Genomic DNA, 25,570 nt, shown 5'->3' with positions numbered 1-25,570 from the left:
AAACACACAGGAGAGAAACCATACGGCTGCCCAATATGTGGGAAGAAATTCTCCCAAATAGGAATTACAAAGCAGCACATGCTTGTGCACTCCGAGGAAAAACCATTCAGCTGCAATGACTGTGGCAAAAAATTCTCATGGCAATTTCAGGTCAAAAGACACACTTGCTCTCGTAAGTATATGTATCAAATCAAAACGAGGCGACCAGAAACAGTCAGGAAGGAGAGTCTAGATGGTGATTTAACAACATTAGTTTATAAAAGGTCTAAAGTTTCTGTTGAGACTGAAGACACTGACAATGATTTCTGGAAAGAGACCAGACAGCATCAATCAGGTGTCACTTATAAGAGGAAAGAAAGACATTCCTTGAGTGAAAAAGAGCATGTTACCACCAAGAACCCTCTGAACTCTTCTGATGATACTGTGGGTGAATCTAATAATGCTGACAGTGTTGACCTTGAGTTTAGCAAGCAGATTAAATCACTGCAGTCAGGTGTAAATGTTCAAGTAACAGGAAAAGCTTCAATGAGTGATGCAGGTAGTCAGTCTGATGAGAGACACAGGTCCTCAGAGAATTCCAAAGGATCTGAAGAGAGCCACACTCTGCACATACATCTGAGACATCGTATTGGAGAAAAAACATTTGGTTGCACAGTTTGTGGGAAAAGATTTGTAACAGGAGGCCACCTGTCAAAACACACATCTGTCCACACAGGAGAAAGGTTGCTCAGATGTGTTGTTTGTAAGAGATCGTTCAGTTCGGAGTCAGACCTCATGAGTCACGAGTGCGCCCTTGAGTCTTTACGGTGTTATCCAAGCCAAACCGAGGAACAGGTGACCGCCAACAAACTGTTCAGCTGCTCTCATTGTGGTGAAGAGTTTGTCCTTAAACGACAGCTGCTGATGCACATGAAAAGGCACACAATCAAGAACAACTTCAGATGTTCAGTATGCAATGAAAGTTTTGCTAGACAAGAGGATTTAACGTTTCACATCAGATCGCATTTAAGATGTTCAGTTTGTAATGCAGCTTTCAGCGACAGAGACTCATTAGTTTTACACATGAGGAGCCACACTTTACAAACACAGTTTCACTGCTCAGTTTGTGATCAAGAATTTGCATGGAGAAGACATCTAATAAAACATATGGAAGTCCACAATAATGAGAAAACCAACTATGCTTATGAACAGGATGAAATTGATGCTCCTCAGTGCAGTGACCTCAAGTACTCCGGTGGAAACTCTTTCAGGTGTCCAGTTTGTCATGCATGTTTTAGTGACAAAGAATTATTTGATCAACACACAGCGATGCACACCAGAACAACTCAGCTTTGTGACTCATTCCGTTGTAATGACCTGACACAGAAACAGCATCTTGTGAAACAGATTTCAGTTCAGGAGAACAAAAACATCTATGAGGAATTCTACTGCCAAAAGGAGCTCACTCATCATCACTGTGTTAATCAATCCTCCAACCCAGATGCAGATTTGCAACCAAAGATTGACAAAGAGGCTTCAGATTCTTCTGACCCTGATACTGATGACAGTGATTTCTGGAAAGAGACACGAACACATCTGTCAGGTGACAAATCTGGGAAAAGGAAAGTCTCTAAAAGTGGTTTAGGAATTAAATGTGTCAAGGCTCTGGAATATTTTAAGCCTCAGAGTGATGATAGTGTTGACACTGACTTTTGGAAAGAGACCAAAAAGACTCAAAGTAATTTAACCTCTGATAAAACCAAGGAAGTCTCTGACAGTGAATCAAAGATGGCCGTTCAGCAATTTCTCTACAGAGAAGATCTGACACATCACAAAACCTTTTACACAGAGGTGCAGAGGAAGGTTAAGCAGGAGGATGTAAAGCCACCACAGATTAAAGAGGAAAAAGACGAGACTGCTGTCACAAACTTCGCATTCAGTCCTGTTCCTGTAAAGACTGAAGAAGATGAAGAAAAACCTCCGTGTTCACAGCATCATCACATCCAGACTGAGGTCAGTAGAGACTCTTTGAGAGGACCAGAGGCAGCCAAGAACTCAGACCAAGCATTTGGAGCAGGATCCTTTAAAAGTGTCGAGAGTATGGACAGTGATTTTTGGAAAGAAACTAGAGAATCTCATTCAGGTTTACAGTCTGAAACTGATGATTGCAAAAATGCATTCAGTGCAGCATCAGAGTCTCTGCAGCCAGGGAGTGATGATAGTGTTGATAGTGACTTTTGGAAAGCTAACAGGAAACCTCAGGCAGTTTTTGACTTAAAAGATAATGAAAGCCCCGATAGTGAGATGAGCTATGAAATTAAATGTAAGCCATATAGCTGCAATGAGTGTGGGAAAAAATGTCTTTACCTTTCTCACTATAAGAGACATATGAAGCAGCATGCAGAAAAGAGAGAATTTTTATGTTCAATTTGTGGAAATGAATTTCCTTACAAATCCCACCTGAAGATTCACATGAGAACTCACACGGGAGAAAAACCATTCAGTTGCTCGGTATGTGGTAAAAAATATGCACAAAAGGCAAGTATGCGGGCTCACATGGTTGTCCACATTGTAGAAAATCAGTACAGCTGTGATGTTTGTGACAAAAGCTTTGCTTGGTATACAGAACTTAAATATCACCAGTGTGTTAGTGAGTCCTCACATGAGCAACTGTGAGCCATACAGTAAAGTTTGGACACTTATCTCTTTAATTTGCTTTGTGGAACTAAAGTTAAAGCTTCATAATTAAGAGAAATGGTAAGAACATTTTAAATGTGCCTTATGTTAAATTGTATCTTGACTGGTCATTGACTGGAGTAGTTTTCAGTTATTAGATGTGCCATCAGGATTTTTTTCCTGTAATAGACCAATGATAGTTAATCCACCTGTTACTTATAATTTTGTACAACAGTAGTAATTTAAGCTTGTACAGTTGGTTTTATAATACTCATAGAACCATTTTGTGTTGTTAAAACATCTTTCACTTCACCTGAGTCTCTACTGCTAACTCTTTACTGTGTGGCAAACTAGACATAGCTGGAGTTTTATCCACATTTCTAGTCCATACTTTACTAGCATGGCCACAATATCCAGCAGCTACATTTCTTTCCCATTTGGTTTAATATGACAGTTGCCATAATTTATCTTTTTAGCTGGACAATGAGCAACAAGCACATCTCCACCCTCTGTTTGGGCTGTTTGACAGTAAAACTGATGGCATGTTTAATTTTTATTATACATTAGGCTCCACCATCAAAAGGCCTAGGTGGCAATTTCATCAAACTTTTAAAAGAAGTAATAGTTTGCAAAGCAAAATGTGAAGATTGTACAATGATTGTGACACTATAAATGTAATGTAAATATTCATATAACGTCACAATATCAACTTAATCTAGAATTTGATGATAGCAATTCATGTAAAAAAAAGATGGAAATGTAAGTGGTACTAAAAGGAAACAGTTAAAGGAATATGTGTCTTGAAATTGTCTGAATATTTAACAAAAAAAAAGTATGTCAATGCTTGAAACTTCATAATTGTGACTTTGAACACTTTATAGAACCTAATGGGAAAAAAACTGAAGTTGTAAGCTTTAGACTGTAAGCAGGGGACAAAAATAAAAAAGGAAGCCTTAGAGAGTCATTGTATTATTTTGAAGGTTTTTTTTCTCAGACTTAAGCGTGAATAATGAAACTTTTTTCTACGCCAGTGTAACCTGTTTTTGTACCATTTTCATACTTAATATTTTGCAGGATAACCATTGCTATTTTTCACACATGAACTCTATTGAAATTGTTTTAGGGACTTTTTTTGCTTTATTTAAATTGGATTAAAATGCAAATAAAGTGAAAAGAAATTCGGCACCTTTGTGTTTCTTTTCCTTCTATCCATCCATTTTCTATACCACTTATTCCAGCTGAGGGGTTGCAAGGAGCTGTGTGTGTTGTTAAACACTACTGCAGACTTGCTCAAATCAATTCTTCAGGGAGCAGTTGAAGCAGCTTTTACAATGAAAGGTAGAACAGGATGTAGATGCATTTTTGCATGTGCCCATGTTTTGATGATTTTATAATTCCTTAATCACTAAGGAAAATGAGAAGTATAGCCCTAAAGCCCTGGAATGAGTTGATGTTTTTAAATCTTATTTCAAAATACACTTTTATTCATTGGCTTTTACCTCAGTGTGAATTTGACATAGCTTTTACTTTTACTGTCTTCAGACACTGACCCCCACAGTGTGGGGATGGCTATTCCACATACAAAGATTTGACTTCTCACAAATGTAAAGTCGTTCAGTAAGACAGGTTTTGGTGATGGAGATTCATTAGCTGAACATACTAAGAGCCACGCTTGGAAAAAACCCAGTTTCGCCACTCAGTTTGTCGTAAGGCCTTTACATGGAAACAGCCAATGGACAAACAAATGGAAGTTCAGAAAAACAAGAAAATCTACAGCTGTGGTGTTTTTCATGGAGGATTCAGCTGCCTGGAAGAGCTCAGTCACCATCAGTGTCTTAATCAATCTTTACAGATTCATCACCACCAGATGAAGAACAGAATAAATGAACAGATGGAAACAGCGGCTAATAGAGAGGACTGTGGAGAACCAGACCCAGCCAGGAACTCTGGTACAAGTATAATATCCCAGACTCCTGTAGAGAATTTACTGTCCTTTCAAAGTGAACGTGATTGTCACATAAATCCTTTCAGCTGTTCTGGTAACCAGGCAGCCTGACAGTGATGACAGCGCTGACAGTGACTTTTGAAAAGATTACCAAAACCCTCAGGTTTGAATAAAAACTGACCCTAAGGACCTTTAATTATACTAATCCTTATGTGTGTTGACTAATTTACTGGCCCCAAGTAAATATGACATATTTGAATATGGTCTATAAGAGAATGGTGTGATTGAGTGGAGCCTCTAACAGTATGATCACTTGTGAAGATTTACATCTTCCTGCCAATCAACACTCTTTAGCCCTACAATGATAAAATTAGATTTATTCAAAATCGTGAAAATCCATTGTTTATATATTTTGGTGATTTTGCTACTGTGGAGGAAAAAAAAGCTGATCACCTTCAACTTTTGTTTTTCCCATGATCATGAAGACCATGTTTTAAATTGTACACCCCGAGTTGGAAAAATGTCTTTATTTTGAAAAAACAAAAATACGGTGGAGATTTTCATCAGGTTCTACATTATTTTGTTGGACTCTAAGTTAAATATAAATTAGCATTTTTCAGTTGCACTAAGTAAAAGATGCATAAGAAATAAAATATCTTCTACACACAAACTCTCATGTATACTTTTGTTAAAAGTTTTAAAATCAAAATTTGATCTATATGTTTACTGAGTTATTACATTTAGTTTGTTTTATATTTCATAGATTTCGTCTAAAGTTTCTGTCTTAGTCCCAATAATTACGACTCAAAAGACTGACTTCTTAATATTTTGTTGATTGATAAAAAAGCTGTATTGATGGCAAAATTATTAAGCACAAAATGTTGAATAAACCTAAACCTGGAAGTACAAAACATTCATATCACTGAATCCTCTTCTTGGCAGCACTCTTCATGAAAGGTGGTGTACAAATAATTTTATGCTTCACCTTAAGACTTCGGGTTGTAAAGCTTTCTGTATTGTCTTATCAAGACCCGAGACCTGGGGCCAGATGCATAAAACTGCATGTAGTTTGATGGCTAAAATGATATTAAAGCACAGTGGCAGTGTAAATACATTTCCCATCACCTGAATTTATAAAGCTGGCAGCATGACTGAATACCTGGCTGATGTTTGTAGCTGGATCAATCCATGTGACGAAGCAATTCAAAGTGAGACATTCCTGCAAACCTTTTCTTCCACCAACACGTTTTCTATTAATACTGCATGTCTTTTGCATCCTAAAGGGTCATGTTAACATTCTTTGGGAGCACAAGTCCTGTGGATAGGGGAAAATTAGGTGTAACACAAGGGTGTGTATACTGTATGTATATTAAAAAGCATAATTTAATATAGCTGACAGTTTAATTACAGGCAGCTAATTTCTAATTCAGAAGAAAAGTATTTAAATTAAATTTTAAGCTCATATGTACTGGCTTATTATTTACCAGGTATGGTAAACAGCAAAGGAACTCAGACATACTTTATCGGAAGTTCAGGCTCATCAGTTTACTGTGAACTACAACTGTTGCTCCCTCTTGTGGTATGATTTCACTCTACAGGCAGATATCAGTGGAATATGGACAAAATATGCTGGTCTTTGTTCAAACAAATAAAAAGGGTGTTTTGGTGTACAATATCATTGCCTGTAGTTGGAAATTGTAACTATGGCAAGTCGTAGGCTTGATAACAAGTTTTGAAGACTCAAGGAACAAGGTATCATGCACCTGACATGCACCCTGTTGAATTAATCATGTTTGCCTTTCAGGATGATCATGGGAAGATAAGGACATATAATCATTAGCTTAGCAAACAGCAAAACATCACAGCATTAAAAGTGACAATGAAAATTTTAACTTAAATGAGATATCAATGTAAACATGCTGCAGAACTAAGTAGATGGATGCATTTCTTTGTACTTTTACACCCAGCCAAAATTTATGCATATTTATACTATAATCATGCAATAAATCCAATGCAGGGGAAACATCACACAATATACTGACAATATCAGATGGAGTTCTTTGATTTAGGCCATGTCAGATTATCAGATAATATATGCACTGTGCACTGTCCTTGTTAAATAAATATAATTATATGAATAAAAATAAATAAATATTCAAGTCACAAAACCAAGACAACAAAAAGACAACACAGAAAATGCTTAAATAAAGAAATTTTACTTAAAAAATAATTTAACTGTGATGTCAGCAATACCCAACAAACAAAACAAGACAGTAAAATGTCTGCCTTCATACTTCATTACCTCTTTTATCAACAACCAGGTTAGACAGACTTCGTTGAGTTCCTCAACTCAGTGGACCATCAGGACTCTCACATACTCTTTACTAATCTTGAACAAAATACTTTCCTCACTTTGAGTGATCTTTATGGCCGAGTTGTGTTTTGATCTAGGTCTTAGATGTGGAGGCCTCCTTTGAAACATCTGCACTATCAGATCACTTTAATGTTTTTTCATCTTATTAATGGAGCTTAATCTGATTCAGAATCCATGATTTCACCCACTTCAGATTCATTTCTCATTATTTATTGTATCTATTTTTTCTACAACCAAAAATCCAAGCTCTGCCAACAGCCTTGCAGCAAAGTTCTCGCTAACCATATCCCCAAACTAAACACATAAGTGACCACAAAACATCTGTGTGATAATAAACAAAAACTACTTTTTTCCCTATAAACAGGATCACCCAGTTTTCCTTGTTGGTGACTATAAATAGATTTATGTACTCTTACATAAGTAGCTCACAGCTTGAAGTAGCCTCTGTGATACGTTTGGATGCTATCTGTTTGCAGAGATGCCAGTGATACAAGAGACCCAGCAAGGACCTTTTCATTGCTGTTGGTTCTTGATGTCAGCTTGGTGTATAAGAGCCTTCACACAACAGTTCATCACCCGCAATGTGAGCCTGACAAGCTACACAATAGTTGACTGCATCATGAATCACCACAGACTGAAAGATGAAGGATAAACACATCATAATACATTTCCTGAGTCATTAGTGTTTACTTTGTGCTTTAGTTAAATGCAAATCTGCAGACTCTTTGAGCTGATTTTCAGTAGAGTGCAACTTCATGTGTCTCTTTAGATGTCCAGTTACAGAGAAGCATTTTCCACATACTGAGCAACTAAATGGTTTTTCTCCCGTATGAACTCTCATGTGGATCTTTAAGCTTCCTTTTTGGGCACAGCTTTTGCCGCAGATGTTGCAGCTGAACGGTTTCTCGCCTGTGTGGACTCGCATGTGTTTGGTCAAGTCTCCTTTTTCAGCGCAGCCCTTTCCGCAAAAAGAGCAGCTGAACGGTTTTTCTCCCGTGTGAACTCTCATGTGTTTCTTCAAGTCGGTTTTTTGAGCGCAGCCTTTGCCACAGACAGAGCAGGTGAATGGTTTTTCCCCTGTGTGATATTTTATATGTCGACTTAAATGTTCCTTTACATGGAAGCTTTTATTGCACACTGAGCATGTAAAAGGCTTTTCTCCTGTGTGGATCCTCATGTGCCTGGTCATATTTCCCCTCCCGCTAAAATTCTTTCCACAGAACAAGCAGCTGTATGGCTGCTCTCCAGTGTGACACCTCATATGAGCAGTTAAAGATCCACTGTCTTTAAACGATTTATCACAATCTGTGCAGGGGAAAGGTCTCTCCCCTGTGTGGTCTCTTATGTGTCTATTCAGATTTCCTTTAAGGCTGAATCTTTTACCACAATATGAGCAAGGAAAGGGTTGCTCCTTCACAGAAGATCCTGTATCCCTCTCAGGAACTTCACTGTTCTGAATATCCTCTACACCTGACTGAACTTCATTTTTTTCTATCCAATCACAGTCACTATCATCTGTTTCAGCAAAGTCAGGAGAAGTGTCCTCACTAACTGGCTGTAAAATTAATTGTGGGTCTGAGGTCCTGATTTGTTTTAGTCCTCCCAAAGAGTCTCTGTTCTCCTTGGTCTGGCTGTGATGAAGCTGTGAGGACTGGGGCTTTTCTTCATCATCTTCACTGTTAACAGGCACAGGGCTGAATGTGAGCTTAGTAATATTATCCTGAAAGTGTTGAAGCTGCTCTCTGTCCGGACTGGTCCAGAATTGCTCCTGCTCTTCTTTAATATGTGGGGGCTTTGGGCCCTGAAGATCCTCCCGGTCCAGACAGGAGCTTGTTTCTGTCTGGATATCTGTAGAACAGATTGAAATACAGACAAAGACTGTCCTTAATATGGAAAGAAAGGTGAAAACAGAGTTTTCAGTTTTATTACATAAATAGTAATAATAATAGTTAATTAACTGATTTCAACAACAGTGTTGCTGGTTATGTGCAGGATGGCGATAAGTCTGTTGGTCTGTTTGATGAAATATTTTCCAAAAGGGACATTCCTGTACACCCCACCTCAGTCGGTTGACCAATTTGTATCACTTGCATCAATCATCACTGCAGTAGTTACACACTGTTGCATTGCTGGTTTCATGGTTATTTCATCTGTTATGCTTGTGTGGTTGAGTATTAGTTGAATGGGTGAATTTCATTATTATTTGCCATCACTCTGTGGCTGCAGCTGGGGTGAAACCCCAGACAAATTTCTCCCGAGTGGGACAATAGAATTTTATAGCAGCTCTATTGAACTGATCAAAACTACAAATCCCAATCAAGCTCCTGTATTTCGTTTTGGTTTTATTGGGATCAATGCTGGCTGACGTCGGCGTGGGCGCAGTGAGCGGAGACGGACCTGCTTTTTGCAGAGTGACTTGGGGCTTCAGCACGGCTTCAAGCAGCCTCTTCTGGCGGCAGATCTCCTGTTGTAACCGCTGCACTCTGTCTTCGTACTCCACCACTGCTTTTTCAAACAGACCAACGACCTCGTCTGCAGCAACAATTAGCCGCTTGGTGATCAGAGCTCTCGGTGCCAAGAGATCAGCTGCTTTCTCTCTTTTTTCCAGCTGCCGTAGAACATCTTCAGCAGCGGCGTTGATCCGCTCATGTACAGACATCCGCAGCGGCTGAATGGCACACATTCTGCTGAGTTTTCAGCACTTGGAGCCTCCGAAACAAAAGCAGTCAGCTGGTAGGTAAACACACCTCCGGTTCCGCGTCAAAGAAGCTTTACTTTATTGTAGCAGAACTGCGCCCTCTGCTGGACTGCCAGTAAAACATTCGGTTTTTAGTAAATGATTATTGATGCAGGTGCTATCATTGTTAAATTGATTAACTTGGCTAGCTAATGATTTTAACCATATCTCTAAGTTTTTTTAAAGACACCTGGGGATCCCAGATGGCTAAAAATCATGACAAAACTGGACATATTGAATTACTACAGCTGGCTAAAGCATGGAACATAAAAATGGGCACCACACAGGGATGAGATTGATGTTGTGTTTATTAAAAATGTAAAAGAAAAGGAAATCCAAAAGGAACCCAAAAAGGGATTTATTTTTACCAAGTTGTGGCAGCGCTACTGGATGGAGAAGGAAAGCAGGAAAAACATTTATAAAGTACCACCAAAGAGAATTAGATTTAACAGAACTATCGATGCTAAACATTTTTAAACATTTAACATTTTTTAAATTCCTCCTCATCTTTTTTCTTCCAAATTAAATAACTTATGGAAAATATATTTTATGTGAACCCAATAAGTTTATTCCAGCTAACTTGGAGTTACATCAGTATAGGCGCCTATACAAAACCCTAGGTCACATAAAAAAATAAAAAAAAAAAACGTTGCCAAGATCCACTACCTGCGTTGCTAGGATACAACAAACTACGCCGCCATTCTTGTCGCGCTTTGTTGGACAAAGTAAGGCGCTGATAATAAGTCCAAGCTTTTGTCCAATTTGTTTGGGGTTCTGCCTGCCTTCGGTGAGTACACCGTGAAAATCGCTAAAAATGGAGATCGTCCACGTTTACACGAAGCTCCGTAGCGAGTTTGGCGGTCAGTGTTTCTTTTCTGACCGGTCTGAAGAACGACTGGTGGACATTCCCCCGGATCCTAAACTGACCCTGCAGTTTATCCAGAAAACTCACAGAGACCTGGCCGGACAGGCCTGCCGAGAGATGTCCGAGCACCAGGTGAATTTAAGTGTAGCTCCATCACTTTGTATACCTTAGTGTATCAGTCATACAAAGCAACAAAGATCAGAGGTTGAATTCAATTATTCCTTGTCTTGTTCCTGATTTATTTCTGTGTGTAAGTAATCATAAATTACGACCTATTGTCGGATTAAAAACTTCTGGCATGATTTTAAAAATGATTTAAGTAAATCAGATCAAATAATTCAGTTTTGGCACAGACATGAAATGTGTTTATGTTCATAGACTGCTGTCATTTCTACTAAATATCAGTTATTTTGACTTCTCCAACACTACAGTGACACAATTAGTTGAAATGATGTTATATCTCCCCCTTCACATAATAGCTGGGTTAGAGGTCCTAACTCATATTAACTTTGATGGATACTTTGGATATTCTGAATATGTCATGCCTTGTATGAAAACCAAATCCCAATAAAAATGATATAAAAACAAAACAAAAACAATATATATATTGTTTTTGTTTTGTTTTTATATATACATGTATATATTAATATGATATGTATATATTAATATGATATTAATATGATAGGGTTTAAGTTAAGCAGTCTGACTCAGAGCAGATCAGGTGGAAAACTAAAGCTGCTTCTTGTTTTCAGGTTAACACAAAGCGCTTTGAATCCAACAGCTGTGGGATAAACCACGTAGAGGGGGGATGGCCCAAAGATATTAACCCAGATGAGATGGAGCAAACAATCCGCTTCAGGAAGAAGGTGGAAAAGGATGAAGGCTACCTTAACAGCATCATGCAGCTGGGCAGTGTAAGATCCATATTAGTCCACTTCATCTCAATCCATATCAAATCAGTAAAATAAATTTAATAAAATATGTTTTCAGATTTTGCATTTTTCTTTACTTCTACATATGTCACCTAAAGTTCTGACTTTTTAACTTTATTTTTGGATTCAGAGATTTTCTTTGTTTGATTACATGGTTCAGGTCATGGAGCACTGCATCAAGCAGAACAATGCCATAGATATCTACCAGCAGTACTTTGATGATGAGGAGGAGGTTGAGGAAAGTCAGGAGACGCCATCTGCCAAGACCATCAATGTCTTCAGGTACAGCTGAAACCCAGCTGATCAGTAGGCTGATTAATCACTGTGACTGATTACTGGCTGCATTTCCTGTTTCTTGCAGAGATCCAAATGAGTTGAAACGTAGTGTCACTGGCTTGTCATGGCATCCTGATGGAGGCAGGAAGCTGGCTGCTGCTTACTCCTGCCTTGAGTTCCAGAAAACTTCCAAAGACATGAGACTGGACTCCTATATCTGGGATGTTGGTAGGTTAGACTGCAAGTTTGACTGAAACCACCTCAGAGCCCAGTGTGTTTAATGGTGAATGTTTTATTTTTCAGAGAACCCCAACCGTCCGGAGATGACTCTGAAACCTGCGTCTCCACTCATTTGTCTGGACTACAACCCAAAAGACTCCCACACTCTTGTGGGAGGCAGCTACAATGGACAGATTGGTGGGTACAGGTGTAGGTTTACTGACAGACACATAATGTTATCTCTTGTGCCAGTTTTATTGACCTGCAGGTGTGTTTGATTTAGCTTACTGGGACACCCGAAGAGGCAGCCAGCCTGTGGAGTATTCCTCTGTGGAGCATAGTCACAGAGACCCAGTCTACAAGATCATCTGGCTGCAGTCCAAGACCGGAACGGATGCCTTTTCTGCCTCCACTGATGGACAGGTAAGCTAATGACAGAAAGATAAGCTTGTAAGTGACAGGAGCTCATTGGCAGACCCTTGACAGCTAGTTAAGTGGGCACACAAGTATTAAAATAATGAGACTTGAATAAACTTTTCTCAACCTCTATCAGGTTCTGTGGTGGGATGTCCGCAAGCTGAGTGAGCCCACAGAGCGTCTGGTCCTTGACCCAGGCCGGGAGGGTAACTTGGACCGAGCATTAGGAGCCATCTCCCTGGAGTTTGAGGCCACTATGGTGAGAATCAATCTGTTTTTATGTTTCACAGCAGCACGCACTGTGTTTTTTTCTCTGTTCAGGAATAACATTGACAGCCTTAAATCCCTCAATCTTTCCCTTTACAAATCTCATGAACATAGTTGAGCACTGAAATAAATAAATAAATAGAACATCACTGTTGTTCCAAAACCTTGCAAAGTTAGTCCCAGGGACTAAATTCTGGGATATTATACTGATCTTAAGTTTCCATTTTTTTCTGTCTTTCCATTGTGATCTAAATCCTTCTGTAGATCAGGTAATGTATTTGCTAATGTTTTTATATGCAGCAGGAGAAGTCATTAATAAAATAATGCATCCTCTATAATGGCAGATTTAACTCAGATCAACTCCTGTGTCTATCTGCATAAATACAAAAATACTGGACTTGGTCTTCCATCCATCTTTCAAAGAATTTTCTTTGTGGCTCCATGTTGCCTCATAAAAGCTATACATTTTTTTCTAATAGATGGAAGTCACCGCTCTGGTATCAGCCACAATTTGTGGACTACCTGTGTGTGGATGACATTTTATGGTTGACATCTTGTTTATTTGTAAGACCAGTTGTGATGCTCAAGGGTGGCCTCTGTTCAGGCTTCCCTGTTATGTTTCATTTATATTTTGGGTTTTTTAAATAGTCTGTGTTCAAAGCTCAATGAAAAAACAAAAACACACACACACACACACACAGAGAGAGAGAGAGAGAGAGAGAGAGAGAGAGAAACATACAATGAACATCCTTATTATTATTATTTTTTAATACTGGTTTTTGGCAGACTGTTAATCAATTTTCTCAGTTTTGCACTTTCAGGCCAAGGTTCATGAGTCTGGTCATGATCTGAAAATAACAAATTCTTTATGAAACTAGCCAGAGCCCTGTTGCCATTATTTTAGTCTCTGCTCCTCTCGTCTTCAGCTTTAGTGTATCTGTTCACATTCTCTCTCCAGCCAACTAAGTTCATGGTGGGAACAGAGCAGGGCCTGGTAGTTTCCTGTAACAGGAAGGCGAAGACCCCAGCTGAGAAGATTGTTTGTACATATGACGGCCACCACGGACCCATCTATGCCCTCCAAAGGAATCCATTCTTCCCCAAAAACTTCCTCACTGTGGGGGACTGGACAGCTCGCATCTGGTCTGAGGATATCAAGGAATCATCCATCATGTGGACCAAGTAAGATTCAGCTCATTGCACTGGAAGAGGGTGTTAGTTTTTAAATTATTAGCTTGGATATAATTTGAAAATGAAAATCAGAACTTATTTCCAAGCTGTAAACATTATGCCTGAGGAATCTTCCTTTTGCAGTGGACTCATATACCTGTTTTCTCATTTCTTTGTTATTTATTTTATCTTGTGTTTTATCCTAGTCCATTCTGTTTAACTTCAGTGTTTCATATTGTCTTGTTCTGTTGCTTCTTGTATTGCTTCATCCTTTCAATCTTTTTTTTTCTTTGCTGTGATTCTTTTGTACTTCTTCCATTCCAGATCAATGTCATCCTTAGATAACATCACACTCAGGTTTTTCCTGCATAATTTTCCATTCCAGGTATCAGATGTCTTGCCTGATGGATGCCTGCTGGAGTCCAGTAAGACCCTCTGTCTTCTTCACAGTGAAGATGGATGGTATGCTAGATGTCTGGGACATCTTGTTCAAACAGAGTGACCCTGCACTGAGTCTCAAGGTGTGTTGATCTAATCTGTAAATTAGAAATTGTTTGCTACAGTCAGTGCTTTGGTTCACAACGTTTATCTATCTGTTGTTTTTTACCTCAGGTGTGTGACAAGGCTCTGTACAGCCTCCGTGTTCAGGATAATGGCCATCTGGTAGCATGCGGTTCTCAGCAGGGTGAAGCTACATTGCTAGAGATCTCCTCTGGATTGTCAACCCTGCAGAAGAATGAGAAGAGTCTACTGGCTGCTGTAAGAAACACTAAGAAAACTTCTGATCTAAGATCAAATTCACTGTTAAGAAAAATAAGTATTTAGCTAGATTTGACATTCCCTCTTGGGCATTTTCATATGATCAAATCTGGCTCTATTTGGAAAAAGTTATTCAGATTTATGGTTGGTGTATAAGATGTCCTTTCGATGCATTGATCTGTTAATGGAATAAAGAAATAATAGAAATAAACCCATTCAATGCTTTCCGTAGTCCAGAGGCCTGCTGCAACACAGTGGCAAAATAATGGTTTCTAAATGGTCTGCAGATGTTTGAGCGTGAGACAAAGAGGGAGAAGATCCTGGAAGCCCGACAGAGGGAGCTCCGTCTGAAAGAGAGGAGTCGCTCGGAGCAAAGCAAAGAAGAGGAGGCCGGGCGGGAAGAAGGAGAGGAGGACCTCGAACAGCTCATTGCCAGAGCTGAGAGTGATTTCTACAACATAGTTGAGATGGAGATGAGGAGGAGGGAGAAGAGGGAGGAAGCACTGCAGGTGAGGATGAGGGAATTGAGAGAGTACCCTCCACTCATCATAGTGGTCTGCTTTGTTCATATTGCAGTGATGTGACTGGATGTATCACACTGGTGTGATTATCACACCACTTTTTGTTTTTCTTTTTACAGGAAAAAGATGTCTGTGAAGAAAAAGAAGTGAAGAATAGAGCAAAGACTGGTGATGACACTGGTGAAACTGGAGCATCATAGTCATTGCAAACATGGTTCTATTCATCACTTTCATTTTTTGTGTTCTGTTTGAATGGTTTTACACCTTCCTGCTATTTCCAGGCTGGTCATTCATTAGTGTTCACATTTTGCACATATCAGAACCCATATGTTGCATTTGGTTGTAATGGGTGAAGATATTAAATTGTCAGATGAGATCTAAACATTTTTCTCTGCTCCGTTTGCCAGTTGGTATGTAAGATGCAGTCAGTTAATAGCTTTATGAAGGAAAAACAAATATGCAATATAGACACTTTATTTTCAGTAGTGGTCAGAGATTAATAGTTTCATTTGTTAATCTCTTTGAGTAGATACAGTAAGTCGAATGAAATAATTTATTACTATGACACAGTTATTGGCTGTTGTATGATGCTATTGGTGGGCAATTTCTAGCCAAGTGACTTTTATTTACTGAAATTAAGATTCAACATTAAATATAATGTTCTTCATTCTTTAGGTTGTTATCAAAATACAGGCATTTAGAACATATGGTATAGTCACATTATATTGTACTCTTGAGGGAATCCAGTTTGGTGGCCTCAGGATTGGGTCTTTACTCCTTGCAGATGATATAGTTCTGTTGGCTTCATCGGGCCGTGATCTCCAGCTCTCGCTGGAGTGAATCGCAGTTGAGTGTGAAGTGGTTGGGATGAGAATCAGCACTTCCAAATCCAAGACCAGAAAAGGGTTGAGTGTCCTCTCCAGGTTGGGAACAAGGTCCTGCCCAAAGTGGCGGAGTTCAAGTATCTGGGGATCTTGTTCATGAGTGATGGAAGGATGGAGCAGGGAGATCGACAGGCGGATCGGTGCAGCGTCTGCAGTAATGCAGACTGCATCTGTCGTGATGAAAAAGAGCTCAACCAAAAGGCGAAGCTCTCAATTTATCGATCAATCTATGTTTCTTCCCTCACCTGTGTTCATGAGCTGTGGGTAGTGACCACAAGAACAAGATCACAAATGCAAGCAGCCAAAACAAGCTTCCTCCGCAGGGTGGTCAGGCTGTCCCTTAGAGATGGGGTGAAAAGCTCAGTCATATGGGAGAGGCTCAGAGTAGAGTCTCTGCCCCTCCGCATTGAGAGGAGCCAGATTAGGTGGCTCGGGCATCTGGTTAGGATGCCTCCTGGACGCATCCCTGGTGACGTATTCCGGGAACGCCAAACCAGGAGGAGACCCCAAGAAAGATCCAGGACACACTGGAGGGATTACATCTCTCGGCTGGCCGGGGAGCTCCTCAGGATCCCCCCAGACAAGTTAGTGAATGTGGCTGGGGAGAGGGAAGTCTGGGCTTCCCTGTTTAGGAAGCTGCCCCCAGGACCTGACCCCTGATAAGCATCAAGAAAATTTCTGGATGGATGGTATAGTTACATGTTCCTGTGCATCTTTTTCTCTCACAACCATAGCTCAGTGTATTTGTGCACACTGCCATTGTTTACTCCTGACAGATGAGCTTATTTAACAACCCTATCTTATTGAATGAGGGCAAATACACCACAAAACCTTAGCAACCTTTATATTTGGAAGTTTGTGGTGTATAGATGTGATTACTTGTTTTTCATAGTACTAGTTATACTTCTGTTTACAGATTATGTGAAATATTGGAAAATGTGCAATCAATTTACAATACTAAAATCACCTTTTATGCCTGTAAAAGTTCAAAAAGAAGAATGAGTTTATATATATATATATATATATATATATATATATATATATATATATATATATATATATATATATATATATCCTTAGTCTTAGTATATGTCCTTAGTCTCCTTGGGAAAGCTGAAAGGATCCTCTGTTAAGCAACAGTTTCTCAGTTTTGACGTAGATGGTCTCTTTTATTTACTGCTCAAACCGATTGTATTATCTGTCCAAGATCTTCAAAAATATGTTAACTCTTAATGAAACCTCAGATGAGTCCTGACTCTCAGCAATTGTTGTAGACTCTAAAACATCAGTGAGCTCACAGGCTGCTTATAATAAATCTTTCACTATGGCCACCAGAACTGAAGAAGCTCTCTGGATTAAATTAAAATGTATTTATTAAACTAAACCCAGTCCAGATGACTTGACTAAACCTAAGCTGGAAATCATTTAATTTTCTATTGTATTTATAACCAATTATGACAATAATATACAGACTGTGGAAACTTATTTCTTAAAAAAATAATAATTTAGTGACGCTCAACAAGTCCCTCAATTATATGAGGCTTTTATCCTGAAGGATACCGGAAATCCATTTGTTGTTTACGGAAGCAACCGAAAGTGATCACATTATTAGCCTTGTTAGCTGTTAAGTGGCAATATTCCCCTTTTCTGTTATCCCAGCTTTCTCATTGACTCTGTATCAGCCACGGAGTGCACAATGTCTTGTGTTGAAAACATGCGAGCGTTCGTCAGCCAGCGGCTGAACTCAGCAGTCGAAGAGATTCTCGCGGCTTTTGAAAAAGCCATCCAGAAATATGAAGAAGAAGCAGCTTTGTCTCAGGAAGTCATCGCCCGCCAGCACGCACTGCTCTGTGCGCTTCATAAACCTTTGATGGAGTCACCTTCTGCAGGTGAGCAACACACGAGAGTTCTGCTGCTTTATCTTATTTTTTATTTGTTGTTATCTGAGTCTTTTGCGCCAATGCGTGCTGTTACAACCCCTAATTTCCCAGCTCTGGGATCAGTAAAAGTATCTGTCTGACTGTCTATCTTCTGTCTCGAGAATAAATTTTCATCTTTGTACTGTTAAATCCCACAGTCACAGCTCATTATCATAAGCATATATAATTGTTTTTTAACTGGGAAAAGCTCTTAAACAAGTTAAGTCATACTGTAGCAAATGGCAGTCAAAACTAATTATTATGTGTTGAGCTGTGAGCACTTAGATGGAACATTTAAATGTGACAAGAAGGCATTCGCCTATGAAGTCTTGTACAACTCTGATCATCTGTATAGTTGCTTTATCACTGCAGACCAAATTTCTTAAATAAATCAGATCATTTTGGAAATTAAGTTTGCAGGTTGGTTGGTGGTCAGTACTCAAAAGTTAATCTTATATTTTTGTGTTTCTGAGTAGATGTCTTCACACAACAGCTGCTACTGAGTAAAGAAGTTTCCAGTCAGAAGGACCAAAACCCACAGCAGGACATAGTTCCACAGTCCTTATTTAAAGAGGAACAGCAGGAGGAGCAGCTTCAAGATCTGGATGAGAATGAGATCATTGAGTTCACCTACAATTCAAGCCGTGCAGTGAAGTCATGTGAGGATCTTCAACCATTAGTTGAACCAAGACCAGTGGATCCAGATCGGAATGTTCCACTGGTGTTGTCATCTGAGACTGAAGACAGTGAAGACTACAGCAAAGACCCTGCTGACCTCACACCCACTACAGATAAATCACAGGTGCTTTGTAGACCAAAAGGATTTAGCTGCTCAGTCTGCAACCGTACTTTTAAGGCTTGCAGCTTTTTGTTGAGACATCTTAAAGCGCATGTGCTGGAGGCAAAGCAGGTCTGTAGTCTTTGCAGTGAACAGTTTGAGACTGCTGATGACCTGAGACATCACCTCCTGACACACAGGAGAAAGAAGAAGTTGCAGACACAAGCCAGGACACAGAACAGGGAGAAGCGGCTTCAGGAGCGCATCAAACTGAACAGAGCCGCTAAAGTCCAGGAAACCCAGAAACCAGACAAGTGTAACGACTGTGGCAAGACTTTATTAAGGCTGAGGCACAGTTGTCGGTCCCAAAGGAAAAACCAGGACCCAAAGAATCCAGAGAAAACCAAGAAAAGGAAGAGGAGGAAAACTTGAATGTTTTCTTTTTTTTGACTTTTTATTTCAGGATATGGTTAGATAAAACAACAAATCTACCTTTTAAATTTGTTTCTATGCCTTGTTCCATTTAAGATTCTTGGATGCCTGTTTTTGTTTGCTTTTTTTAGGTGGGGTGTTATGCTTTTACAAGTTTTTTAGTTTTCTGAACCTAGTCTGTCTCGGTTTACTACTTACAACCACAGAATGTGTATGAAACCCCCTCTAATAAAAAAAAAAGTGCAGCTGAAATATGACAGAAAAGGACTGCATCTTGCGTCAATCTGATGAAATTTATTCTGATTTCAATTTAATAATAAAATATTTATAAAAAAAAAAAAAAAAGATTTTAGAAAATCATCATTAAAAGCATCTTTGCACCAACATTAGATTATGTGGCAGAATTGTAATACTAACTGCTTAGATTCCTGAATCAGTTTCACTGGCTTCAGGACCATGTGGATTTAGGAACTCCTGAGCATCCAGTCAGCAGCTCAACTTGTCAGCTGGAAGCCACATCTGATAGACTATATTTTTACATCAAGTATCGTTAAGTGTATTAAATCAAAGCCAAGAGAAAAAACAAGCAAACAATATCCTCATGTTAAGCTTTCCAGAAATAGTATGAATATAGTTACGCTTGACTCTTTAAAAGGCCTCTGTGTTTTAATCTAAAACAAATACAGAAGAGTTTAGTTGAGTTTAAGTTTTAGGAGGCATTTCCTAAATTTTAACCATTTATTATGTAAAATGAATGCAATAATTGTAAATGTATTTAAAGTACAGATAGAAAACACCTACCTTTTAGTAATCATATGCCACAACTGAGGTGGAGATCTGAAATATACCAGTTTGGTTTTCCATCTGATCCAGATATATCAAATCTGGAACTAAAGTTGACTCTGCATAAGACTTTACAGAAGTTTTTTTTTAACATAATAGTCTTAATAAGTCACCACAGCAACAATAATAATGTTGTAGCTGTGTGACTGAACTCTTACATCCATACCTGGATCAAGTCATTTCTGAGAAATCAGCTGTAAATATTCTGTTTCAAACTAAAAATTTCAGTTGTCCCAAGCTGCTAGAAAAGCATCAAACAGCCTCTAAAGAGACTTTGCAAAGGAAAATGAAGACTAATCAGAACAATGAAAAAATGAAGAGACGAGAATAGCCAAAGACACAACCTTTTCTTTTCACCAATGTCAGCTTAGTCAGATTTAATTTAAATGAATCATACTTCATAGATCTGCCTTCTTAAACAGGGATAATTGACTATTTCATGTTAGGTTGAGTGGAGGTGTGGAGCCCATGCTGTGCAGGTTTATCACAGGACTTCTGGTTTGCCCTCCGGCGATTTCCAGTTCTACGTCTGCATTTCTCTTCAGCTTGTTTATTCTCTGTTGTGACTTCATCAGATGGTTGATGTTCCTGTATGTCTGTGGGGCTCTGCAACTGTTGCTCCTCGTCTTTGGCCTTTAGTAGCGGTCTCACTACAGCAAGTCCCCTGATCACCTCTTCTCCTGGCTCATCAATGCCGTAATTGCTCCTTTTGGCAGCTCTCAGCAGGTCATGTAGGTAGTTCTTCCTCTCTATGCAATGACCTCTGTTGTCATTAAAGAGCTTCAGAGCTGTTGGGGGATCCACTCCATCCACGTCTATTAGGTATCTACAGACTAGGTACCCTGTGCGGTTCAGGCCATGGGTACAGTGGACTCCGATTAGCTTGTCATTGTCTTGGTTCTCCTTCAGGAAGCCCCTTACTGCCTGTTTAAAGCTCAGGATGGCAATATCACTAGGAACTTTGTGGCCCTCTATGAAGATCTTTATGTAAGAGCAGGACTGTGGGACATCTGTAAGTTTGTAGTACCTGGTGGTGAAGGTTAGGTCAATGATCAGACCGAGCTCATGTTTCTGACTTTTTACAGCATCCAGGAGGTCCCACAGACCAAAAGCGCATGACTCGGGAACCAGAAGGTTAAGACAAGGTTTTAAAGGCACTTTAAAGGCAATGAATCTAGTCCCTGGTATCCTTTGTCCTACAGGACAGTAGTCCAGCCACCGTTCTGGTACACCGCCTTTCCTGTTTTTCTTATGCCGATTAGCCATCTCAGCTGCCCTGATATCCAACAGACTTTTACTCTCAGTTGAAGCTTTCAGATGACCTAAAACACCCAGAAAGAAGCAGTCTCATAATAGGCCCAAACTCTTTTTCATTGTTATAGTTCAAATCTAAAGTCTTTTTTAGTAAAATAAATAAATAAAAACCTAACGGTGTTGATCATCTTTATGGTTAAACATTGGATGATATGGTTGAGCGTTTATTCAGAAAAGCTGCTAATTCTTTAATCTTGAAATGTATTTATTAAAGACAAAACAAAACTAGGTTGCTGGCATATCTGCTCCTTATAATAATACTATTCAGAATGTGTAATATAAAAATATACATCACATTATACATATACACATAAATGAATATGTGTATATATATATATATATATATATATATATATATATATATATATATATATATATATATATTAGTATGATAGTGCAGAACATACGCTGTATAACAACAGCTCTGCTGTAACAAACGGGCTCAACGATTAAAAAAATCTACACCTATTGCAAGTACTTGCTTACTAAAGCTTTTATACCGATATTTCCAAAAGATATCTCTAAATATAACCACATATTATATCACCGTCTAAAATGTGCGTTTCTTTGTAGATAAAGAAAAAATAAACAGGCATATTTTAAAGGGAGTTTAGCTTACAGTTCGTACCAGTTGTAGTGCTGTGATAATAAAAGTTGCATGTCCTCAGCGGACGAAGTAAAGAGTTAAACCTTTAAAGCCAAACGCAAAACTAACATTAAAACCCTAGACTAATCGACGTTATATTTGTTTAGCGAAGCGTTTTAACTGGCAACAGGCAGCTGTTATGCCATGGAGAAGGCCACACTCCTCACGCTGGAGATAACGTATAAGCTCCACGACGTCAAAGTTTTACGTACTGACGCTAAGGACCCCGGAAGTTACTCGTACTGTTTACATTTTGCTCTTTGTTCTGTGGAAAACCAGAAAAATGTCCAAAAAACGGACAGGGAGCCGTAGCTTGAAGGCCGCAATCGACCAGCAATTAGCGGCAGCCGCTAAAGATATCTTCGGGCTGCTGCAGGAGCGCAGCAAAGCAGAGCTACAGGACCTTCGGGACCTGGTGATGGAGCGAATCACCGCAGTCGTGGAGCTTATCCTCTCTGCATTCGAAGCTAACCGAATGGCTGTTGGAGATTCGCAGAAGCCCCGTGAGTGTCTGAAAGCGGATCCAAGAGACGAACGGAAAGGTTAGCTTGGTTTGGTGCTTTGCACGAGCGCTGCACTAGTGTATGGTTTGGCTGCATAATGAATGCGATGGCTGGGACGTCTTCCCAGCCATCAAGGTAAAAGGAAAAGCGGACAAGGGTTGCCAAAGGTGAACGAAGAAGTCATGTAAAAATGTAATAATGAATTATTTCAGCTTTATGATTATGGGCGTTAAGACTTTACATGATACCACTCTTGTAGATGGCTTATTTTTGTATTGTTAAGTATTGTTATTCTGCTAAAGCCTGCACATCGAAAATTAAGAGGCATTTCAGCACTAGGATACCAACGCAAACACACACACACACACACGTGTGGTTGTGAATTCGTTAGTCTAACAGCATAAATCATTTGCCATACAGCAGTGTGTAAGTATGCTGCTGTTGGCTTTGCTGTTAAATATTATTTTGGGTCTCAGGAAATTACTTGGAAATATCTTTGCTGTTCCGTATAGCAGTACTAGTAATGTTCTGTTCAATTTTAATTCCCTGCCTCAGACTTTGATCAAAGCAACAAACATTACCAGCACTGACTTTAGCTAACAAATCTGTTTTGTGTTTTCTCTATAGAGTTGTGTCTATCAGTTGGTGTGAGGAGTCTCTCTGATGACAAATGTCAGAAGCAGGATGTAATAGTGGATAACCCACTGCAGGAGGCTCGGCCTAGCACTTCCTCCAGACTAGAAACAGTCTCTGAAATAGACCACCCAGCCTCTCTGGACGGTCCAGCCGAAGAGGAGGAGGAAGATGAGAACAACTCAAAAGGGGCAACATCTCACTGCTGCAGAGTATGTGGGAAGTTCTTCCACAGGAAAGGCTTTTTACTTAAACATGTGGAGAAGCACTCAAAGGAGGCTGAGTGCTTGTGCGGTATGTGTGGTGAACATTTTGAGTCTCCTGACAGTTTGCGACAGCATCTTCAAACCCATCGCGACAGCAGCAGGACCTGTAACGTGTGTGGCAAGAAGTTCCCCTCAATCCGAGCTCAGGAGACACACCTGAGGCTGCACACTGGTGAGAAACCTTTTAACTGCCACTTCTGTGGTAAGGGTTTCAATCAGAAGGGTAATATGATGACTCACTTGAGGACTCATAGATCCCCTGAGAAGTCATTCACATGCAGTGTCTGCTGTAAAGAATTCAGCCACACCAACTCTCTGGAGCAACACATGAAAGACCATGATGGTCAGATGCCACTGAGCAAAATCCCAGAAAAAGGCATCCCATCAAGAACAAAGGTGGGGTGGCATGCCCGGAGCCACAAATCTGACAATCAGTACCCTGAAAGGAGCAAACGCAGGAAACCGAGCCTGACTCCTTCTCACTCGTGCAAGGTTTGTAGGAACACTTTTCATAACAAAGGTAACTTACTGCGGCATGCAGAGACACATATAACAGATCCTGACTTTATCTGTGGAGTCTGTGGAGAGGGTTCAGAGTCTTTGGAGATTTTGCAGCTTCATATCCAGAGTCACAGGGAAACAAGCAGGATTTGCGAAATCTGTGGAGTCAACTTTAGGGACATGGAGATCCATATGAGGACACACACCGGCCAGAAACCCTTCAGATGCAAAGACTGTGGCAAGGACTTCCCCAGAAAGGGCTCTCTGGAGAGACATATTAAGTTGCATGCTGGAGAGAGGCCATACATCTGTGAATTTTGTGGAAAGACTTTCATTGAAAACACAGTATTGAAGAGGCACATAAAGAGCCACACAGGAGGAAAGCCTAGGATTTATCCTTGTGAGGTCTGCGGAAAGAAGTTCACCATGAGCCAACATTTAGACGTGCACAAGAGGATCCATACAGGGGAGAAGCCATACCCGTGCAAGGTCTGCGGCAAAAACTTCAGGCAGATTGGCAACTTGGATTCTCACATGAGGATACACACAGGCGAGAAGCCGTTCATTTGCAGCCTGTGTGGGAAAAGGTTTCGGCAGAAGATCTCACTCGAGACACATGAGAGGTTCCACAAGAAGGAGAAACCGTTCATCTGCAAGGATTGCAATAAAGGCTTTGTCCAGAAGATAGACCTGAAGAGACACATGCTGACACACACTGGTGAGAAACCGTTCAAATGCCAGATCTGTGAAAAGAGCTACCAGGAGAAGCGCTCTCTGGACTCACACATGAAGGTCCATGGAGGAGAACAGGCTACCAAAGACTCAATTGTGATGCAGAACTCAAAACAACAGGAGGGAGTTCACTCTGACTTCATCCAGCTGTAGACTGAGGGAGATGGATGAAGTCTGCCAGTGTCAGAACATCTGCTGAAAGCATGTCACCCTGCAGCTTCATCCAACTTCATTAGGTTCGAAGAGACTTTACGAAAGGAGTTGCAGCTCATTGTTATGTTTGATTTTTTTAAAAACAATACAGAACAGGGGAAACTGGCCTCATATATGTGACACTCTCATACCATTAACTCCACTGGTCTTAGGCCCAGTCTTTAAAAACATTCAGAATACATCTTGTTTATGGCAAAGCTACTGGCTCTGAAAGATGCATGGGATCCCCATCAAGTTTGATTTTATTTTTGATTCAGAATGTTTTTAAAATGTGTTAAGCTAACCCATGTTGACTGGGGTTGTAACATCCATTGATTTTAGAAGCAAATATATTTAAACACCTAATGAAAGTAAAAACTAAATAACAGGAAGTTATCTTAATAATCTAAAGTGTAAAACATTTAAGACTGGACAGTTTCAGGAACTAAAAACAAGAGGAACCATGCTCTGTATGTAATTTAAAAACAAATCCATGATGTGCATGACTTTCTAATGGTCTGGAACATTTAAGATGGACTTTGATACAAACAATAAATGTTGCAAGAGGGACTAAAAGTTCTCAAAACCTTATTGAATTTGACTGTCAGAGCTTGGAAAAACCTAATCTTTAAAACAATATATACGTGTGTAAATATACAGAATGTTATATTGCATGTAGTTACATACTTGTAGATGCCCATCAAGCATCAAGGGTTAATTTTTTAGAGCCCTTAAATATCTGATGTCTTCAGGTATCTTGCTTTTTTTTCTGTTTTAGCATCATCTAAAA

At 39.6% G+C, this 25,570-nt stretch overlaps 5 protein-coding genes across 9 annotated transcripts; 3 read left to right on the top strand and 2 right to left on the bottom strand.

Moving 5' to 3' along the window:
• Nucleotides 1–6: 6 nt before the first annotated feature.
• Nucleotides 7–15,541, top strand: dnai2b (dynein, axonemal, intermediate chain 2b). Of its 4 annotated transcripts, none has more exons than XM_042011980.1 (12): nt 7–172; nt 11,329–11,490; nt 11,669–11,790; nt 11,870–12,012; nt 12,088–12,201; nt 12,287–12,426; nt 12,557–12,679; nt 13,646–13,869; nt 14,243–14,378; nt 14,470–14,616; nt 14,904–15,125; nt 15,257–15,541. In XM_042011980.1, exons 1-12 carry the CDS (start codon nt 116–118, stop codon nt 15,335–15,337), a joined length of 1,671 nt encoding a protein of 556 aa, XP_041867914.1. In that variant the 5' UTR covers nt 7–115; the 3' UTR covers nt 15,338–15,541. The 4 variants fall into 4 exon arrangements, with proteins under 4 accessions (XP_041867914.1, XP_041867915.1, XP_041867917.1 ...); XM_042011981.1 differs by lacking the exon at nt 7–172 and adding an exon at nt 9,390–9,711; XM_042011979.1 differs by lacking the exon at nt 7–172 and adding an exon at nt 10,363–10,708.
• Nucleotides 7,063–9,657, bottom strand: LOC121656822 (zinc finger protein 771-like). Its single transcript, XM_042011987.1, has 2 exons — nt 9,372–9,657; nt 7,063–8,822 (listed from the first exon to the last, which is right to left on the bottom strand). The coding sequence occupies exons 1-2, from the start codon at nt 9,655–9,657 to the stop codon at nt 7,654–7,656; spliced, it is 1,455 nt and encodes a 484-aa protein (XP_041867921.1). The 3' UTR covers nt 7,063–7,653.
• A 2,050-nt stretch (nt 15,542–17,591) lies between the features above and the next one.
• Nucleotides 17,592–19,453, top strand: LOC121656826 (zinc finger protein 836-like). The gene is made up of 2 exons (XM_042011992.1): nt 17,592–17,910; nt 18,417–19,453. The coding sequence occupies exons 1-2, from the start codon at nt 17,718–17,720 to the stop codon at nt 19,148–19,150; spliced, it is 927 nt and encodes a 308-aa protein (XP_041867926.1). The 5' UTR covers nt 17,592–17,717; the 3' UTR covers nt 19,151–19,453.
• A 902-nt stretch (nt 19,454–20,355) lies between these two features.
• Nucleotides 20,356–22,114, bottom strand: LOC121656828 (RNA/RNP complex-1-interacting phosphatase-like). 2 transcript variants are annotated; one of them, XM_042011995.1, is made up of 2 exons: nt 21,927–22,114; nt 20,356–21,315 (listed from the first exon to the last, which is right to left on the bottom strand). In XM_042011995.1, the coding sequence occupies exon 2, from the start codon at nt 21,257–21,259 to the stop codon at nt 20,426–20,428; it is 834 nt and encodes a 277-aa protein (XP_041867929.1). In that variant the 5' UTR covers nt 21,260–21,315; nt 21,927–22,114; the 3' UTR covers nt 20,356–20,425. The 2 variants fall into 2 exon arrangements, with proteins under 2 accessions (XP_041867929.1, XP_041867928.1); XM_042011994.1 differs by having other exon boundaries at nt 21,936–22,113.
• Nucleotides 22,115–22,153: 39 nt separating this feature from the next.
• Nucleotides 22,154–24,875, top strand: LOC121656817 (gastrula zinc finger protein XlCGF57.1-like). The gene is made up of 2 exons (XM_042011978.1): nt 22,154–22,495; nt 23,084–24,875. The coding sequence occupies exons 1-2, from the start codon at nt 22,237–22,239 to the stop codon at nt 24,739–24,741; spliced, it is 1,917 nt and encodes a 638-aa protein (XP_041867912.1). The 5' UTR covers nt 22,154–22,236; the 3' UTR covers nt 24,742–24,875.
• Nucleotides 24,876–25,570: the final 695 nt, after the last annotated feature.

The sequence above is a fragment of the Melanotaenia boesemani genome, chromosome 17 (assembly GCF_017639745.1).
Source record: "Melanotaenia boesemani isolate fMelBoe1 chromosome 17, fMelBoe1.pri, whole genome shotgun sequence".
Classification (NCBI taxonomy): Eukaryota; Metazoa; Chordata; class Actinopteri; order Atheriniformes; family Melanotaeniidae; genus Melanotaenia; species Melanotaenia boesemani.
The sequence above is the reverse complement of the archived record's forward strand: the minus strand, read 5'-3'. Positions and strand labels throughout refer to the sequence as shown.

Coding starts and splice junctions, on each gene's coding strand:
- LOC121656828 (XM_042011995.1), bottom strand. CDS start 21,259: ATGGCTAATCGGCATAAGAAAAACAGGAAAGGCGGTGTACCAGAACGG.
- LOC121656817 (XM_042011978.1), top strand. CDS start 22,237: ATGTCCAAAAAACGGACAGGGAGCCGTAGCTTGAAGGCCGCAATCGAC. Junction 22,496..23,083: donor TCCAAGAGACGAACGGAAAG/GTTAGCTTGGTT, acceptor TTTTCTCTATAG/AGTTGTGTCTATCAGTTGGT.
- LOC121656822 (XM_042011987.1), bottom strand. CDS start 9,657: ATGTGTGCCATTCAGCCGCTGCGGATGTCTGTACATGAGCGGATCAAC. Junction 8,823..9,371: donor AGTCACTCTGCAAAAAGCAG/GTCCGTCTCCGC, acceptor TCTGTTCTACAG/ATATCCAGACAGAAACAAGC.
- LOC121656826 (XM_042011992.1), top strand. CDS start 17,718: ATGTCTTGTGTTGAAAACATGCGAGCGTTCGTCAGCCAGCGGCTGAAC. Junction 17,911..18,416: donor GATGGAGTCACCTTCTGCAG/GTGAGCAACACA, acceptor GTTTCTGAGTAG/ATGTCTTCACACAACAGCTG.
- dnai2b (XM_042011979.1), top strand. CDS start 10,526: ATGGAGATCGTCCACGTTTACACGAAGCTCCGTAGCGAGTTTGGCGGT. Junction 12,013..12,087: donor CTCCTATATCTGGGATGTTG/GTAGGTTAGACT, acceptor TTTATTTTTCAG/AGAACCCCAACCGTCCGGAG. Junction 12,202..12,286: donor CAGCTACAATGGACAGATTG/GTGGGTACAGGT, acceptor TGTTTGATTTAG/CTTACTGGGACACCCGAAGA.